General features: G+C 40.8%; 2 protein-coding genes across 5 annotated transcripts; both read right to left on the bottom strand.

Annotated features, from left to right (window-relative positions):
- Positions 1-975: 975 nt before the first annotated feature.
- Positions 976-6,497, bottom strand: LOC146670396 (specifically androgen-regulated gene protein). 3 transcript variants are annotated; one of them, XM_085407280.1, is made up of 4 exons: positions 5,893-6,490; positions 3,528-3,681; positions 3,119-3,314; positions 978-3,006 (listed from the first exon to the last, which is right to left on the bottom strand). In XM_085407280.1, the coding sequence occupies exons 2-4, from the start codon at positions 3,630-3,632 to the stop codon at positions 1,853-1,855; spliced, it is 1,455 nt and encodes a 484-aa protein (XP_085263406.1). In that variant the 5' UTR covers positions 3,633-3,681; positions 5,893-6,490; the 3' UTR covers positions 978-1,852. The 3 variants fall into 3 exon arrangements, with proteins under 3 accessions (XP_085263407.1, XP_085263406.1, XP_085263405.1); XM_085407281.1 differs by having other exon boundaries at positions 976-3,006; positions 3,549-6,497; XM_085407279.1 differs by having other exon boundaries at positions 3,528-6,491.
- A 2,666-nt stretch (positions 6,498-9,163) lies between these two features.
- yod1 (YOD1 deubiquitinase) lies at positions 9,164-15,755 on the bottom strand. Of its 2 annotated transcripts, none has more exons than XM_085407283.1 (3): positions 15,697-15,755; positions 13,315-13,523; positions 9,164-11,978 (listed from the first exon to the last, which is right to left on the bottom strand). In XM_085407283.1, the coding sequence occupies exons 2-3, from the start codon at positions 13,520-13,522 to the stop codon at positions 11,281-11,283; spliced, it is 906 nt and encodes a 301-aa protein (XP_085263409.1). In that variant the 5' UTR covers position 13,523; positions 15,697-15,755; the 3' UTR covers positions 9,164-11,280. The 2 variants fall into 2 exon arrangements, with proteins under 2 accessions (XP_085263409.1, XP_085263408.1); XM_085407282.1 differs by having other exon boundaries at positions 13,315-13,527; positions 15,697-15,751.
- Between the last annotated feature and the right edge of the window lie 1,924 nt (positions 15,756-17,679).

The following is a 17,679-nucleotide window of genomic DNA, read 5'->3' on the forward strand; positions in this document are numbered from 1 at the left end:
ATCTGGGCTCTTCAGGACCGTTGCATAACAGATATCATGCCGTTCAAATAATCCATCAGGAGAAATTAGAAGTGTGACATGTGAGTGTTACAAGAAAATAGAGACAGGGAAGTGCTGGGCTACTAAGTTTGCACAGAGGTGGAGCTAGAGATAATAGGATTATGGACGAACGGCTGAGCAGGCTTTTCCATCATCTGAGTGGTGTGTAAGATGAGCAGTATGGCTGATAGCCTTTCTGTAACAGGAGAGAGGTAAAGACTGCAGGGATACAGTCATAAAGCTTTGCCTCGGGGATCTGTGGGTTCGCTTATTAATCAAGACATTCAGGCTGAATATAGACAACCACAGCTTGGATTCCCATGTGCTGAAATGTCCTTGGGCAAGACTCTGCCATCACTGATGTGAATGAAGAGTAACAGTAGGGTTAACACTCAAAACCAACCTCATGTATAGTGTTGGTTGTTTTTGCTTTTTGAACAGAGCCAAATGGACTGGTGTAATCTGGAATGTTTATCTGCAAATATTAAGATTTTATTATTTAAAGAGGAGAAAGAATTAGGAAATGAATGCAAGTGGCCAAAATGACTTTTCCCATGAAGGTTAGTTACGCTCAGCCTTAGATACAGGTTGAGGAAGTGAGGTGTACCAGTTGAGATCATTCAGACACTATAATGCCTCCTGGACCCCTTGTTTTGGAGGTTTTCTGGACATATCCAACTGGGAAGAAACCCTGTGGAAGACACAGAGCTCACTGGAGAAATTATATACACTATATGGACAAAAGTACAGGGCCACTATAACTTATAGTGCATAATGGTAGTGCGTATCTATGACGACCAGTGCTGGCAATCTCCATCAAAACCAAATGGCTTGCCGTGAACAAAGGAACGTAGCGCTGAGAAGATGCATAATGTGAGTGTAAAACACACATACAGTAAGTACTTGGCTAAGGAAACTCATGGAGGAGGTTTGAAGCTCATTGGTGATGTTTGCACGCAACCTGCCCTAGCACTCTGTGACCTCGATCTGCAATGTAGTCTGGGGTGCTGCTATCACGGCCCAACTTCCAATAAGGAAAAAAAAGATGGCTTAAAATGCAGTATATTAGATAAAAACTTTATTTTCAGTGACATTTATATCAATGGTGGAATAGACACAAATAATTAAATGGTTGTTTTTCGTTTCATATTTTCAGTGTTACACAATGAAGGCTGTGTAACACTCTTTAATCTACTGTACACTGTAAAAAAAAAAACAGTAGTAGAAAGAAACTGAAGAACGACTGGTGCATGAGTTCTTGTGTTGGACATAAGTATTGAAAATTATCCCGCAAAACTTGAAAAAAAAAATGCTAGAATATTAACTGATCTGGTGCTTTGAGGATTTGCTCTAAGAAAAATCAACATGCAGGCACATTTGTGATTTATAAAACAATGAGTAAGATATCAGTTCTGGCACACCCTTATCCGTGTCTTTGATTTAGTACCTGTGCCAATAGCCAATAGGGTTTAAATTTTATATAACAGAATTTTGTTAGGTTTGCAATACATTAAGATACTATTTTCATACACTGATGCTCTGGATTTAGAAAATTTAAGGTGCAGTTTCTGTTACTTCTGAGTGCATTTTTAATTGTATTTTTAATAAAAAAAAATGTCTTTAGATGACTATGTGTTGTATATTTTAAGTGCAGAACATAAGTGTATGGCCCTTTAAACGCTTCCTCTCCTGCTTTTATTTGACAAAGTGCCGTGTGCCAGATTTCCACTTAACGCTTTAACTCTCTTTAAGCTGATCGTGCGCTTGTGCTTCTTTCTGAGCATTGCATTTATGCCAGCAGGCATCTGCTCTTTCAGTCTTTTAGCAGTCCAAGCTTTTTGAGAGCCTCTTTTCGATCACCTCCCATCCCAGGCACCACCATCACGGTGTAGCCTACTGAGTTTGAGGTTTTCTGGGGTACTGGGGGAGCTGTTGTGGTGGTCCTGGTGGTTGTCACTGGTTTGGCTGATTTGATGCTTTGCGGTTCAGAGGTGTTTCCACTACTTCCACAGTTGTCCAGGGTGGCAGACTGCTCCAGATTAGCCGTCCTCTTCCCCTTGGATTGAGCAGGATGTGATGCAGACCCAGGCCGCTGGTCATGTTTGGTGTACTGACGCAAATTGGCACTGGTCTGCAGAGGCCTGTTATTGGACTCTTTTGGCACTTGAGCATTACAAAATGATTGGCTCCTTGATGGATTACTATTAGCTGGACCTCTTGTAAACTTGTCAGCTGTTACACCCAAGGAGGAGTTAGGTTTGGGTGTAGGCAGTGGGGTTACTTTATCATTTTCTGCCTCTTGGCCTTTCAGGAGGCCCAGCTTCTGCAAAGCTTCCACTCTCACCACCTGGGGATCAGCTACATTCTTGACACTGTATGAAGAATCTGATATTATAGATTCTTCATTTTGAGTTTTTGCAGATATGTTGGTGGGAAACTTTTTGGGTTTTGGGGGAACAACTGGAGGACCTTTCTTACACTTGGAAACCTCTGACTGGGATTTGTCTGATCTTTGGAGATTTCCAAGTGTTGGGCCTTCCACCGGGGCAGAATGGCGTTTTTCTGAGTCTATAGTATGATCAACTGTTGGGCATAAAGGGGTCTTCTTTGTGGAGGCACTCCTCCGCAAATGTACAAGTGCGTCGTAGGAGAGAGGTCCTCTAGGTAAAGGACCCTCAGCTGTCCTCACTGAGGGTTTTGTGGAAGGAGGTATAACATTAGCCTCTGAAGATGTTGGGCGAAAAACTGCTTTCTGGTTGTCTTTGTATCCTGGTTTGTTGTTTTTAGATGTAAACTGAGGCTTAGAGGAGGCGGTTTTGACTGCAGGAGTGCCTGGTTTAGTACCGAGTACAGAACAGGAAGTACTGCTTGCAACAAGAAGAGGGGTGGGAACCAGGTAGCTGTGCATGGGCCTGGCATCAAAATTTTTGTTGATTGGTTTCTGGTGATTGGTTGATGTCTGTGAATCTGGAAGTCAAACAAGTACACATTTATCACTAGAAATTCTGTACACCTACCTAGAGCATTTCACTAAATAATGTGTCACTAATTCTGCATCTGTTCCCAGAGATTAACTCACCATCAAGGTTGCTTTTGCTCATGGAAGCTGACAGATTAGCCACTTTAGTAGCAAGGTTGCTGGAGCTGGGCAGTTGTTCAGGCTCGTCATTGGAGACTCCGCTGTCCTCCTCAGTATCCAAAGACTCAATAGTCTCCTCCAAAAACATGAGACAGGCCCTCTCCTCAGCAGACAAGTGCTCCAGACTATCATCACTCTGAAACGCATTAAAACAGGGCTTTCATTTAGAAAAGAAATCCACAATGAGAGATAGAAATCCTCTCTAAGAAAAGAAATAGACTTTTAGCTTTTATGTTACAGCTGTTACAAGTATCGTTTTGCCTCACTACTTCAAGTTGTTTCGTATATGTTTTGTGCTATTACTAGTGTACATATTCTTAGATTGAAGAGGGTAAACTTGGTTACTTACGAAGCCAGAATTAACACTGACCACACTGTCACAGCTGCCAGCACTCTCCATGCCATTCATTGTCTCCATTCCGGTGTCACCTGGCCAGGTATCACTTATGGGCATCTTAGTGCCCTACTTATCCACAGTTAGTGACACACCCTGTTGTTTCAATCTGAAATACAGAATAAAATTACTATTGAAACTGTTCTTAGCAAAGTAAAAGATTTATTTTTTTTTTTAAAAAAAGGGATATATTAATTATTCTCCACATTTTCCCCTGCTATTAATTCTTTATGGCCCTGTAGACCATTTTCAACAGCACCATAGAAAACACTGTCCTTCATAAGTATCTCCCTTACAAGGTTTTACCCCATAGATGCATTTGTTACCTAGTTTTAACCTTTTGTAGGAATTTCTTAACAGCGTATAAAGGTATCATTTGACAAATGAGTAAGGATGTTTTTCGATATCTTTTGTTTTATAATTCATAAAAAATCAACCAAATTGTTGAATAGAAAGCAAAATAGGTCATATTCGACGCTGTGATAATGATACATCAATGCTAATGACAATCATAGGCGCAGCTAAAACTTTTCCTGCAAAACAAATAAAATCAGGAAATATAAGTCAAGCCATTTTATACGCAAACAGCACAGCATTGACCATTGGGTCTGACCACGTTTCATGTAATTTCTATGTGCTCACATTGTCTGCTAACTGTAAAGGAATTTATTCTCTGGTATGTTGATAAAAAATAATTAAACATCTGTGCAGCATGACATCAACTAAGCGGCACATCTTCCAGATATGAAAGACAGTTTTATCTATAAATGGCAATCAGCACCAAAGGACTGTGTTCATATCCAGATCACTATTGCTAACTACCTTTTAAAACAGTCAACTATAAAAATAAGCGAAGCGTACAGCTTCATCAATCAGAGATGAAAATTAGTCTGTGGTTATTTGAATGATATTGGTCTTATAACAGTATAACTGTAATCCTGTGTGTACACTATGGTTGAGTTGATGTTAGGTATTTGAGTCAAAACTGATAGATAACATTGTGCACAGAAAATGTATATAAACTTTATAATATCCAAATATGACCTGCATAACTGTGGACTTCATACCTGATCATGCAGCTAAAGAACAGCAAGGGCACAGCTTTATTGTAAGCACTGAAATTGACAAATACAGGTTATCATAGCTCGGTGAGCTTCTAGCAGATATCTAACTAGTCCTCTTACTACATGTGACTTGGATTACAACCTGCATGCCACTCCTAATCTCTCTTTACCGGATCAATTTCAGAGGGAGTGGAAGGCAGAAGCAATCAGTCTCCTGAAGGCTATATGACACCTGTTTTAAAAAAGCAGTTTCAGCTTTGTATTTGGAAATTTTGTTCAATGTTTCGTTTATATGGGTATAGTAGCGTAGCTGCAATTTGAGAATAAAGGAAGTCCTGTCTGGACCTGGTGAAAAGAAATTCACTTTTGGATAAGTGTCAACACCTGAGATGCAAGGTCTGCCAAATAGGGCAGTGGAGGCACAAAAGCACTCCTGTCCACTGTTCGTGGTTGGCCATGCCATCCCATCCCTTTAAAATTGTAAAAATCCCTATGGCCAGATCAGTACGCAAAGTCCCAGGTCAGGATATGAATCTGAACAATGTAAGCTTAAGTGTTAACGTTTATTGTGATTTTTGACCGGCTTGAAAAACCTTTTCACATTTGTCGTTTTTATCTGCTTATTAGGTCCCAGTCACTCTGCTATAACCCTTACTCTGAAAAAAACAAAACAAATCATACTGTAGATAGATATGAACCCGAAGAACATTTAACAAAGTGTTATCTCTTTAAGTGAGTTACACCTATCCTATCAACAGTAGGCAAAAACAAAAACTGGGCGAGTTTAGCTATCACAAGACTATGATGCACAAGTCAAAGCAATAAACTGCTGTGTCAGATTCTTTGGAAAATGTGGTGCAATGACAGCGTTGTTTTCATTGTGGCTGTAAAAGAGCATCTGGCTAAGTTTTTATTACCTTCGATGAATTCTGTGCAGGATGTTGTGTAATAGGGGTTATTATCATTTTCTCCACTGTACCCAGGCTTCAACCCACTTCCTTCACATTAATTACTGAATCCAAGCCTATCTTTTGTAACTAACATTATTAGCCCCAAACCGCCATAAAACCCCTTCACCGAAAAGTGTTTAAATACCGGTTAAGTTTAAGTCTAACACTTGACAAACAAAACAAAACATAAAATAACTGCCACGAGCAGTAAATTATTTAAATAGCATCCAATAAATGAAAAATATGCTAACTGTTCCTTACCCTATTTACAACAGAGCTTTAGTTTTTAAGTAAATATAGGCGTACCTGTCCGTGCACGGTCGTCTCTCATATCCTGCTCCGCGTGCAACTGAAGTCAAGGTGAGCGCGCAACTCAGAGACACCTGGAAGAGGGACTTTGTCCCTTAAGCTTCTAGCCAATCAGAAGCCACATCCTCCTTAAGCCCCGCGAGTCCTCGTTTTCATTTTTTTTTAAACAAACAAATGTAAACCATTGCTGTCTCTGTCTGTCAGACGTATGCTGCCAGGACGGCTCGTTACTGGAAGTAATTCAAACATTTAATGCTCTTCCTCCATGTATATATGTATTAAAGTATTCTTTATGTTTTTATTTTTTGGGCGTCAGGCTTTGGGTGAGCATTTAGGAAATATCCTCTAAAAAGTGTTGACTAAAAAGATAGCGCTTCACATATTTTTTTCAGTTAACTTTATTATTGTTATTATTATTGTCGTTCTTCTCCTTAATTATTATTAATGTATTTATTAGGAAAGAGAACAGGTGCTGTTTACTACAGTGCTGATTCTTTTTTTTTTTTTTTCGCCTGTCCCATTTGGTTCTTTAGCCATCAGAATTGTTGTCTGAAGACCAACAAGGATACCCAATGGATTTACTTTGCCAAATGGATCAACGTGGCATTGCCGTATTGGTCCATTTGGTCGATCTTTGTTTTTATTATTTATTATATTTTATTTTCAGATGTTACAGACGGGACAGACATGAGTGAGAGATAGGAAAGGGAGAAAGAAAGAGGAAGGAAAGGAAAAACAGAAGGGGAGAGGGACAGTGAGAAAGGGGGGGAGAAAAAAAATAAAAAAATCTCCTGGATCACCTGTTGAGAGAAGAATAGAAAACAAGCAAAAAAAGACAAAAAAAACAAAAAACAAAGCAACATACTAAACACAACACCATCGCATTAATCTAGCTAAGTGTAAACAGCAGTAAATACTAAATATTCAATGTTGTTGTGCAGCACGCAGGACAGATGTGCTTCGAAGTAGCAGCCAAGAAAGGTGTAATTTGGGTCTACGAGCAGTGAACACCCGTGTGCATACCTGTGTGGATCAGCGCGCTTGTATTCCAAAGGTTTCTCCATGTAACGATCTGCTAGGGAGTGTGGGGGGGCCACAGCCCCGTCCTCCAGGGTGTGAAGCAGGTATGGAGGAGATCAAAACTCCAGACATCCAGAGGCCCCCAGAACACAAGAAACCATGGAAGACCAACAGAGGGGCAGCCGCGCCACTGTTCCAGTAAGAGCTGAGGAGAGTCCCAGATGAGGGCTCACTCAGCAGCCGCGGAGCAGAAGCCAGGGGGAGTTGCAGTGACGCGCCCGTGAGCTCCGCCGGCCGCCAGCTGTGCCTGAGTGACCGAGCCCCAGGCCGAGAGGCCGGGGGCACCCCACCCCCGAAGGGGCCCGAGCGAGCCCCAGGCTCCAGGCCCCGATAAGCGGCCGCCAAGGAGTGAGCCAGTGTGTACCTGGACGCCCACCCCCAGACACAAAGAACCACCAACGCACCGACACCTGAGGGAGTCCGCCACCGGCAGGGGAAGTGGTGGTAGGTGGAGATAGGCCTCCAAACCTTGGAGGGCCTGAGGTGTCCCCAGAGAGGTGGCGTCTGATACCCAACCTGACATATAGACACAGACATACAGGCACACACAGACACAAACATCCATTCCCCCCCTCATGCTCTCATATGCACTCACTCCACACTCAACCAACGTGGAGACAGACATAAAGAGACGCTGTACACACAATCACACTCCCCAAGCGTACTCTACAAACCGGGTCTAGGTACCCTTGCTCCTGGAGGGGGGAACTGCACCCAGACCCAGGTGGTGTTACAGTGCTGATTCAAACAGCACAGACGATGCATAGCTAGAAAGTTACATTTCACTGATACTGCACGAGTGATCTGGGTGGGTGTGTGTCGGTGGGGTGGTACTACGTGATTTTAAGTAATTAAGTGATGCAGTTAATCATTACTTGTTCATGCAGCAGTACACCACCTTCAAGCTTTACAAAGGGTCGTTACAGCGTTTAGCTCAGAGGCTATACCACCTTAAAGGCATCCTAAAGGGGCTTCCTATAGTGTCGTGGTTTAACACCCACGGTTCGATCCTGGAAGAAACAACCAGGTTAAAATTTGCCAAACCAAATACGCAAATACTTCTGAGCCCAATCCATTCAGTTCACTTCCTAATTAAGAAAAAGTTGCAAATTGAGCATGTAGGATCTGGGGAGTGAACAATTTAAGTGTAATCAAAAACTGTTGCCAATTAGTTTAACAAATAAAAAAAGTCTATTTATGCAAGCGCTAACGCACTTTAGTTACCTTATTTGCTAACAAAGCTCAGATGTGGGACACAGCCAAAATCTCACTGCAAGCTGAAGTTAGAATTTCAGCTGGTGTTAACTTCCGTAAGTGGAGTGATTTTTTTCCCTTCTTTTTTTGGTAGCTGTTGTTTTGGGGGGGGGGAGCGCTACACTGAACCAGTACATTTCTGATTCCTGCATGAATTGCATCCTTTATGCAAGTCTTGAAACTCACATAAACCAAAATAAGAAACTGTAAAGCTGTATATGGGGTGTTGTATATGAAATATTTGTAGAGTTAAAGAGGTTTGTAGTGTTTTATGAAACATTAAAATATCACATTATTTAAAAGAAAAACACAAAAACTAATTCCTAGGCTGTGTGTGAGCTTTGTGTTTTGTAGCAGTGGTAGCTGCTACTGTTGGTCAAACAGTAAGTAAATTAATCCTAAATCCTATTATGAAAGGGTAGATGTTCCTTAAAATAACATGCGGGTAGTGTAATCCGACAATGATGGCACAGGACTAGGGTAAATTTGCCAGTTGGGATTTATTTTTAGTAGCAATGCACTAGATAAAGTCATAAGATAATAGAGTTGTCACAGTAATATCACAATAATTATTAATTAGCATTATCTATGTTACTTCCCATTTGTATTTATGTACAAAAAGATTCTAACCTTTAAATTTCACACTGCTTCTTTGTCCCCTTGCATTAAGCTATTTTTCTTTAAATGGTTTGAAGATTTATTTAAAACCCATTAAAGCATGGCAGCAACAAAGTATCATCTCAGCTTGACCTGTCTCACAAGGGAAACTGAAAACTATTTAACTCTTTGTTAGTTTGTTTTACCTTGTTCTTCAAGCACTGCAGAATTTCAAATCATTTAGCCATGAGTAAACCCAGTATAGTTAACACAAAACAACTTTTACACATCCTATTTGCTATATTTTTTAATTGACAACACTGAAAAAAAAACAACAATCAAGTAAATCCAGTTTATTCTGTAGTGCTTTGTGTGCAACATTCACTGTTATTGTTAATCATGAGAACATGGCAAATACAAAATGCAACAAAGTCATTTCATGGTTTTATCAAGTTGATTATTCAGTTTTTACCAGCGTTTAAAATACCTAAGGTAGATGATGAGGTGGGATAAGGGGGGGGGGAAAAAATCATACAAATAAGTTGTTTTGTTTTTTTTGCTTTCTTTAATTGATTACCGTCACCATCCGAATATGAACCAAAGTCAAAGTCCAGTCAAGGCTCCACTGTGAAGCTTTTGGCAACAATTCTGCAATCAAAGACCCGTCAAACACCATGTTTTGCCACAATGAGAACTAACCACAGTTATCAATCTCAAATCTTTGACTTTAAGTTAAATACAAGTGCTTTCTTCATCCTTATAGCCAGTGTATGTCAAAGAAATTAGCAAAGAGATAATGGATGATTAGCTTAAAATGTGAGAACAGACTCCTGTTGTGGGGGAAGAAAATAATTCATACAGTGAAACAGGAGTGGTAGTTTTTATAAAACATACAAAACACAGTAAACTAAATGTACCTTTACTTGTAATACATCCACCCAGAGCTATAAATGTAAGATGGAAATATTTGATGTTGATTAGCAAAGGACATTATGAGCAGCCTTTAAAAAGAAAAAAGATCTTAAAATACTGTATGCCTTACCTTGATTTGTTACAAATATAATGCTTGAATGGTTTTTCAAAGTATGCAGTCTAATTTAAACAACAAAAAACAGTTCTTACAGCATTTCAAACTTGTGCACTACAAAAAAACTAAGAAAAACACTCATCAAAACCTGCGGCACAAATATAGAAAAATGAGCTACAGATTTTGTAACGCGTTTTGTTTACAGCACCATAACTTTTTTTTGCCTTATTTAGTCAAGCCCACTCACAATCAATGTTGCAACCCCCCCCCCCCCCAAACAAAATAAAGGCCAATTTTGCACTTGCAGTATGATACTGTATTCAAAATTCATACCACCATTGATCTTGTTGACCAGAGCTCAAATCCCCCCCCCCAAAAAAAAACAGTGTAACTTTGAGCTTAATAATCAAGGGACAAATCATTGCATTTAATGTCTACGATGGACGCAGAGTAACAGAGAGATGCATTGGAGTCTGCAATGAGTTATCTGTTTGTTACGCAATCAGAACAAGCTGTGGCCTATGAAAGCTCAGATTTTTTTTACCTACATTTTGATACCTGGATCTTCTTTTAGTCGTCATATCCTTCTGGATTAAACAAATGGCCAAATTTTGAGTCACCCCAGTGCAGATTCAGAGCATGCAACTCAGAAAATATTGACAATATGAATGATCCATAATTATGCTAAAGTTATTGTACAAACCAAACAAACAAACAAACAAACAAAAACAATGGATACTGAGGAGGTTAGAAGTGTGTCTGATTGATTTTTCATCAAGTAATCCTTTAGAAGAATCCTGCTTAGCATTAACTCAGGCCGCCTATATTGAACAGTTCAGATGTTTAAATTTAAGGAAATTAGTGGAAGAATTACTTACATCTGCCCCCAAAGTAATAAAAACATGCTACATAACCAACATGATAAATAACAGTCAAGCTTGCTGTGCCGTGTTTAAGACAAAAGTGAATGTGATCACATAACTGTGCAAATAATTCTTAGTGACCGTTTTAAAATTCTTTGTTCGCACATCTTTGTTTCGTCAAGGGTAAGTTCTGCCAATTTTCTGCATCGATAACACATCCTAAACTGTTTGGTTTATGAACTTGTCCATGAGTGTTCTTAACAGATCGAAACAACAACTAAGAATTTTTTGCATCCTGACCCAGTTTAAAGAGATCTGAATATTATGGTTTCTAACACTGGAGCACTGCAGTAGCATTTCTGACTGTAAGAACTGACAGTAGTTAAAAAGTAATACTGAACAGGTAAGAGGCGGAACACAGTACCTGCAGAATCTCCAAAGATGTTGCCAGATAATGTGAGGTAGAGGATCACAAAAGCAGACAGACCCACAGAGTTGCCAGACGCAGGGCATGGGGGTTGGTGGTTGTTGTATTTGTGAGAGAGGAAAAAGACAGCAAGACTTTCACACTTCACCAAAATTAGCGTGGCCTGTCTCCTTGGCATGCTCACGAGCTTCCTTTTGTCCCACCAAGCCTGTCTGACACACCATGCAGCGCAAGGCAAAGCGGTTAACGTCTGTGAACTGGCGCTTGCGGCGAGCCTCGTCTGCCAGCTCGAGGGCCTGGGCCAGGATTACGTCGTCTGTAGTCGAGAAGATAGTCTGGGGCGGGGTGTCGGATCCGGGGATCTCTTTCTGCAGCGGGTCGTAGTGGATGCCATCATAGATCAGCAACACGCGTTTGTGGTAGCCAGCATCCTCCCCAAATCTGTCTACTCGCACTGTCTGAGTATCCACTACGCAGATCTCACACTGGTAGAACTTAGACATGATGGATACCTCGATGGCTCCTCCCCAAGTGTCATCACGTCTTATCCAGGTGCAGTACTCCTCATTGGTTTTCCCCAGCACCGCTTCAGAGTAAGCTGTGGGGTCACTCGAGACTATCTGGGCAATGAGACCTCTCATTTCAGGGGCACAGGCGGGGTCGTATACGCCGCCTTCCACCACATAATAAACACTGGTGAAGAGGCAGGAGTTATCAGCTGGGACCACTCGGCGTGCCAGCATAGGTGAACCTTCGAGGTTAGGTCCTTTCGTTACAGCGGGACGATCCTGAGGCTTTGGCTTGTTTTTTTCCTCCTCAACGATGAGTGTGTCTCCTGTAGAGGACGACACACCAATGACAACACTTTTCATCCCAGTCAGACTTTGGTTTAGAAAAGGAAGAAGAAAACACATTGCCTTATGTATATCTGTCTGAATGGTACCTGATTATGTTGCACAGATGTCCCTAAAATGTCTATTGCATGCAAATAAATCAAAGACTCAGTAACTCAAAAAGTTCTGCTTCTAATATTTCTGACCACATCCCAAAACATTCCTTTTATTATAAGCAATTAAAAGTTGAAGTTATAAAGACTGCTTATTCTAAAATCATACTTAAATTTTAACCTGTCCTCACAGGTATATAAATTCTTGTATATACCCAGGGTGCCAAATGTGCAGCCTCCATACAATACAATTATATCCGGCCCGTGAGATAATTTCATATGTCAATTATTAAAAGTCCCCTTGGTATGTGGAAGTTGAATCTTCAACCCTGCTGAGAATCCATGCAGGCAGGGGTGGGACTATTTTGATGGGCACACCATGCGGCCAATCACATGCAAAGACAGACTGGGATCATACCATTATGTGAAGGAAGGGGGCAAACCTTCCAAAGACAGCAAGTGTAGCGTACAGATACATTTCAATGATATTGGAGACTTCAAAGCTGAGTGCAGAACTTATAAGATTCGGGGAAGCCTAAAGTGATACCCGTTTTTATTTTCAGTCATTTTCCACTGTGGAGGACAAAAAGTTTCAAACTTGCCCAGGGCTTAAAGCTTGTGTGTTTTCTCCCTAGTAGCAGCAAATGCATAAAAATAAGGCTTTTAGGAAAAATTGCTTCCTTGAAAAAGACTAAATTTACAGTACAGTGATGAATATTACATAAAATAAACTCTATATAAAGCCTCACAGGCCTGAATGTGCACTTGAAGCCATTTATAATTGTTAATATGTTTGATCTGCTGCTCACCACAAACAAGCATAAGCATACATTTTGGACTTTTAACTGTATTCCCATAAATTTTACAGCTTTTCCTACTGATCAAAAACCTCCCTTATGGCTATTCATAGGAAAAGTAACAAACAACTCAACAACCACTGAACAGCTAAAACAGCAGGTAAACTGATTCTGCAAAAAGAAATGCAGAGCATGGATCCCCACATTCACCCGAAATCGCACTTCCAAAGAAATTTCAACAAGAAAAACCTTTAAATATGTAACTTCTTTACATTGACAGAAAGGAGCAGTTTCACTGGTCTGGCCTGCTTACGATCAAAGTGGGCCGTGATGTAAAATGAGTTTGACACCTCTGCACTAGAGCATGTAATTAAAAGTTTTTAATTTGGTCCATGTTTTCTGCACATGTTGGATGCCTGCCAGCATACCTGATTTGATAGGGTAGTCCTTGAGGTGAGCCTCTCCGTTCCGAAGATCAAGGCTGGAGGGTGGGTATCCGACCATTATTTTCTGCACATCACAGGGGATACCAGTCAGCTCCTCCACCTTGCGCTTCAGCTCCTGCACGCAGGACTGATGAGTCAAGCCATGCATCAAGTGGCTCCCATTTTTGGTCTTACAGCGAAGCCGCAACATCCTGCCTGCAAAAAAGGTGATATCACATTAGTGACACTGCAAGTACCAGGTAAGAACTTTGTTAATCCACAATGGTTGTGTAGAGAGCGTTAGATATATTCCACATGTATGTTACAGATGAAGACCATTTCTAACATGTTGGAGTGCTAGACTGCTGCATACGGTGTTAAACCTGCGAATTCTGGCATCCTGTCCAGGGTAGGCCTGTGCGATATGACCAAAATCTCATATCCCGATATAAGAATTCTATCGTCCGATAACGATATAAATCACAAAAATGTAACATTTTCTGTAAATTCTGTGAATCTCGAGCAGCTCGACTTGCGGGAAGGGTTTCCAGCTGTGCGTCATGTAGCTGGAGTCCAGTATTTTAACAGATGCATGAAACTATACATTTTTAGACATAAGTTGTAACGGCCGCCGTTTTCTTTGTGAGTATTTATTACACGGCGTGCTGCGGAGGAAAGCCTGTTCTAATGTTTGAGTGTAAGGTTTATTTTTTAGCACCTGGCTGCTCTTTTTTACTTCTCATCCGTAAATAATCTGCTCTTTCACGTGATTCAGTTTATTTTGAAAAGTCTCAACAGGATCTTGAGCTTTATTGTGAAAGGTTTATGTGGAACATAAACAAATGGACACGCGATGGCGTTACCGTCATTGTTGCTAACCACAATGCATAAAAACAGGCGCTTGTCCGTCTGTAGTGTGGTTATATAAAATATAAGAGAACGAGAACTTTAATTAATATAGCCACTACAGTGACCATCAAAGCGATGAAAAAATATTGCCGTAAACAGTTTATTTTGCGACACCATGAAACAAATGATAGCATAAAATGAAACTATAGACTTTTTTATATCGTCATCCGATATATATCGTTATATCGAACAGCCCTAGTCCAGGGTGTACCCTGCTCCTCGCCCGAGTAACCAGGGAGCAAGCTCAGGATGTAGAGCAGGTCATCCACCAATTGCAAGGTTGGTGGTTCGAATCCTTGGCTAGTCCAGCCTGCATGTTAAAGTATTCTTGGGCAAGATACTGACCCCCAAGTTCCTCTCAGCTTCATCCATCAGAGTATTAATTTAGTTAGAAACCACTTAGGGACAGAAATAAGTGCTTGTGTGAATGAGGCATGTTGTATAGAGTAGAAAAGTGTTATAAGAACCAGTCCATTTAGCATTTTTAAACACACAGATTTAACTGGGGGACATAAACAGTCCTCTTCAGAAAGCAGGACCGTTTGTTGGAGTGTCTCACTAACAGGGTGACTGACACAAACTACAAGGTAGTGAAGCTTACTGCCAACAAAAAAACAAAAAGTAGGTAGGTGCCATGTGAGGTCCAGCTGCTGCAAATATACCCTCAAACTATCAAAAGTGTCCATTTATTACGAGTGGGAAATTCCAAACTCAAATGCTCACTGTGGGATAAGTAGTTTTCCCCAATCTGAATCTGTGTCTTCGAAGCCATTTCCCCGATGGGACTACAAGTGTGCCAATGTTGGCTCTTTAACTGATTTTAACATCGAAATCCTGCACTCATGTTGTTCGCCAATTTAATGGCTAATGAGGAAGGGACGTGTTTTGAGTCATACTGCAGCTGTAAGCTATATTAAGTTGAAAACGTAATATATTTGTTGGGCAATGCTACAGATAAGACTTTATGACTGGATAACCTACATTGTGCTCGTAGTTACATCATAATGCTGCCAACTAAACGGGCCACGCATAACAACTGAAGTGCTGATGAACAGAGTAAAAACACCTGACAGCGACATTGCTTTGTTTTGGTGTCTTTGTTCTGGCAGTTAACACATCACTCAACAGCAACACAAACGCAGGGTAAAAAAAACCCCCCCAAAACATAAAGAGTCCAGTTTTTGAAAATGTAAGAAATCCGCCTCTTATTATCCATCAAAAACTGTCGGGTTGTCAGCGATAATTACTCTGAGACTGAATGAAAGGAGTTCAATTCATTTCTACTAGCTAACCGTACCGTGTACTGTCTGCTAACGTTAGCATGCTAATCTGCTCGTTAACTTGGTCTTAATTGAACTGTTTTTCCAGGAATTTAGCTAACCATTTAGAAAACCTGTTGCTTTCCGGTGACAAGTCTAACGACGACAAGGAGTACAAAATGATACGACAGCGAGACAAATTATTTGGCTGTCTTACCGTCTTACTACACTCCCTGCTCGCCACAGTGGGACGTATAGTACGTCAAAGCACGTGTAAATGACGCGATCACGCACTAGTGGCACGGTTTACGTACGTCTGCCTGGCGTACGCTGGAGAAGACGGTCATTTCGAAAACACATTTTGTCATTAAGCTCCTTTTCTGTATTAACATTTAATCAACAATCATTTGATTTTAAAACCAGTGCAGCCTATGACTGCGCAGTGTAGCTTCTTACAGTTCGACTTAGATTAGATTTTGAACCGCCGATCTTCTTGGATTAAGTCTTAAAGGCTGTAGTTATTTTATCCTAATCCACAAGTGTACTGAGCCACTCCACATTTCTTTATCATTTGCTAGGAAAAATTGTGTAGTCATATATCGATATGTGCAAACATACATAGAAATAGAGTATATAACACAAGGTTTTTAGTGTTGTATATTATGGTTTGTACAATTCTAACGAGCTTGAAAGTGAATATTTGGTATGAGCAACTTTATTCTTCAACACAGTTTGAATTTAGGCAGATTTTATGTAATTTCTTCAAGTTGTCTGCAGGAATAGTTCTCCAAGACCGTTAAAGGCATAGCTGGACTGGCCATCGGGCATACCGGGCATTTGCCCGGTGGGCCGCTGGCGATTTTTTGTTTTTATGGGCCGATGGATTTTTTTTTTTTTTTTTTTTTTTTTAGGAAGGGTATATATAATGAAAGGTGTTGGATTGGCCAATTGGTGATGATCGACTCTGGGCTGGACCAATTACAGCCGAGGAGGCTGGATGCACCCTCCCCCTTGTTTAGCAATCACGTGATTTTCGCGCATTGCATGCCGGGAACTCGTGGCAAAACAATCCAAGTACAGCATCAAATGCAAGCATTTGCAGCACCGCAAAACGTTCATTCTCCGGTTCCAATACCTTCTTTTTTTTTTCTTTGCCGCACAAAAAAGGAATGTACAAAACAAAAGGAGAACAATGCTGGTCCGTACAAAGACAGACTCGACGAAAAGACAAACAAAAGATACGAGGAAAAAATCAAAGGAGTGAAAGGGTCAGATCCTTACACAGAGGGACAAAAGACGTCAGTGTGCTGCCCAACTTTCACCACGCTCAGATTTATAATTACACGGTTCTTGGAGTGAGTGCACACACTCGTGAAGTTTAGTAACTTCAGGTCACTGCAACAAGCCCAGGTACAGTTTACCGACGGATGGGTACAGGACCTTGAAATGCACCGTGTAGAACGAAAGACTATTGTACGTATCATAAGTTTACCAGTCTCACAAATCGTCTTCATAAATACACATTCATTAACAGTTTATTAATAGGACCTTTGAGCTCAACGGTAATTAATTAGTAGTGGAAATAATTTCTTCTGGTAGTGTAACAGTGTTTATGTGGTATTATTCCACTTGCCACAAATATCAGTGTCATGGGGAAACAGCGCCCTCTCCCCCCCCCCCTCAGTGTGGCTGGTTAGGTGAGGCTGGCTGCAGTAATCGCTGCCAGTCTGCCGTAGCCATACGAGAGGTGAGTTGTATTGTTCCGCACACAATATAGCTAAGTAGTACAGACACATAAAACATGTTTGATTAGCTGACGGGCACCGAGTGTAATAAGTGCTTAGTGGACACATGTCCAACATCAGTTTTATGTACTTTTCATTTGTTTATTAATGTGTGAAACTGTATGCTAAAGCGGAATGCTAATGAGATGTTCTGCCGTAGTGTGCTGTGCGGAGTGGTGTGTGGCGAGCCTGTGCACTGATAATACACCGTTGTTTCCATTCAGGTACATCATTTGTTGTTGCTGTTATTTTATTGTATATTCGAAATTGTAATATTGCTGCAGTAATCGCTGCCAGTCTGCCGTAGCCATACGAGAGTGTGCTGTGCGGAGTGGTGTATGGCGAGCCTGTGCACTGATAATACACAGTTGTTTCCATTCAGGAAATAAAGTGGCAACGATCGATCAGAGACTCCT

The sequence above is a fragment of the Rhamphochromis longiceps genome, linkage group LG5, assembly GCF_057381845.1.
Source record: "Rhamphochromis longiceps isolate RC_006_pf linkage group LG5, R_longiceps_female_GT1.1, whole genome shotgun sequence".
NCBI classification, from domain to species: Eukaryota; Metazoa; Chordata; class Actinopteri; order Cichliformes; family Cichlidae; genus Rhamphochromis; species Rhamphochromis longiceps.

Bases quoted from the DNA above. Each gene is read 5' to 3' on its own strand.
- LOC146670396 (XM_085407279.1), bottom strand. From the start codon at position 3,632: ATGCCCATAAGTGATACCTGGCCAGGTGACACCGGAATGGAGACAATG. The intron at 3,315-3,527 runs GTAAGTAACCAA...AATGCGTTTCAG, and splicing joins TCAGTGTTAATTCTGGCTTC to AGTGATGATAGTCTGGAGCA. The intron at 3,007-3,118 runs GTGAGTTAATCT...TTTGACTTCCAG, and splicing joins GAGCAAAAGCAACCTTGATG to ATTCACAGACATCAACCAAT.
- yod1 (XM_085407283.1), bottom strand. From the start codon at position 13,522: ATGTTGCGGCTTCGCTGTAAGACCAAAAATGGGAGCCACTTGATGCAT. The intron at 11,979-13,314 runs GTATGCTGGCAG...CGTCCTCTACAG, and splicing joins GGACTACCCTATCAAATCAG to GAGACACACTCATCGTTGAG.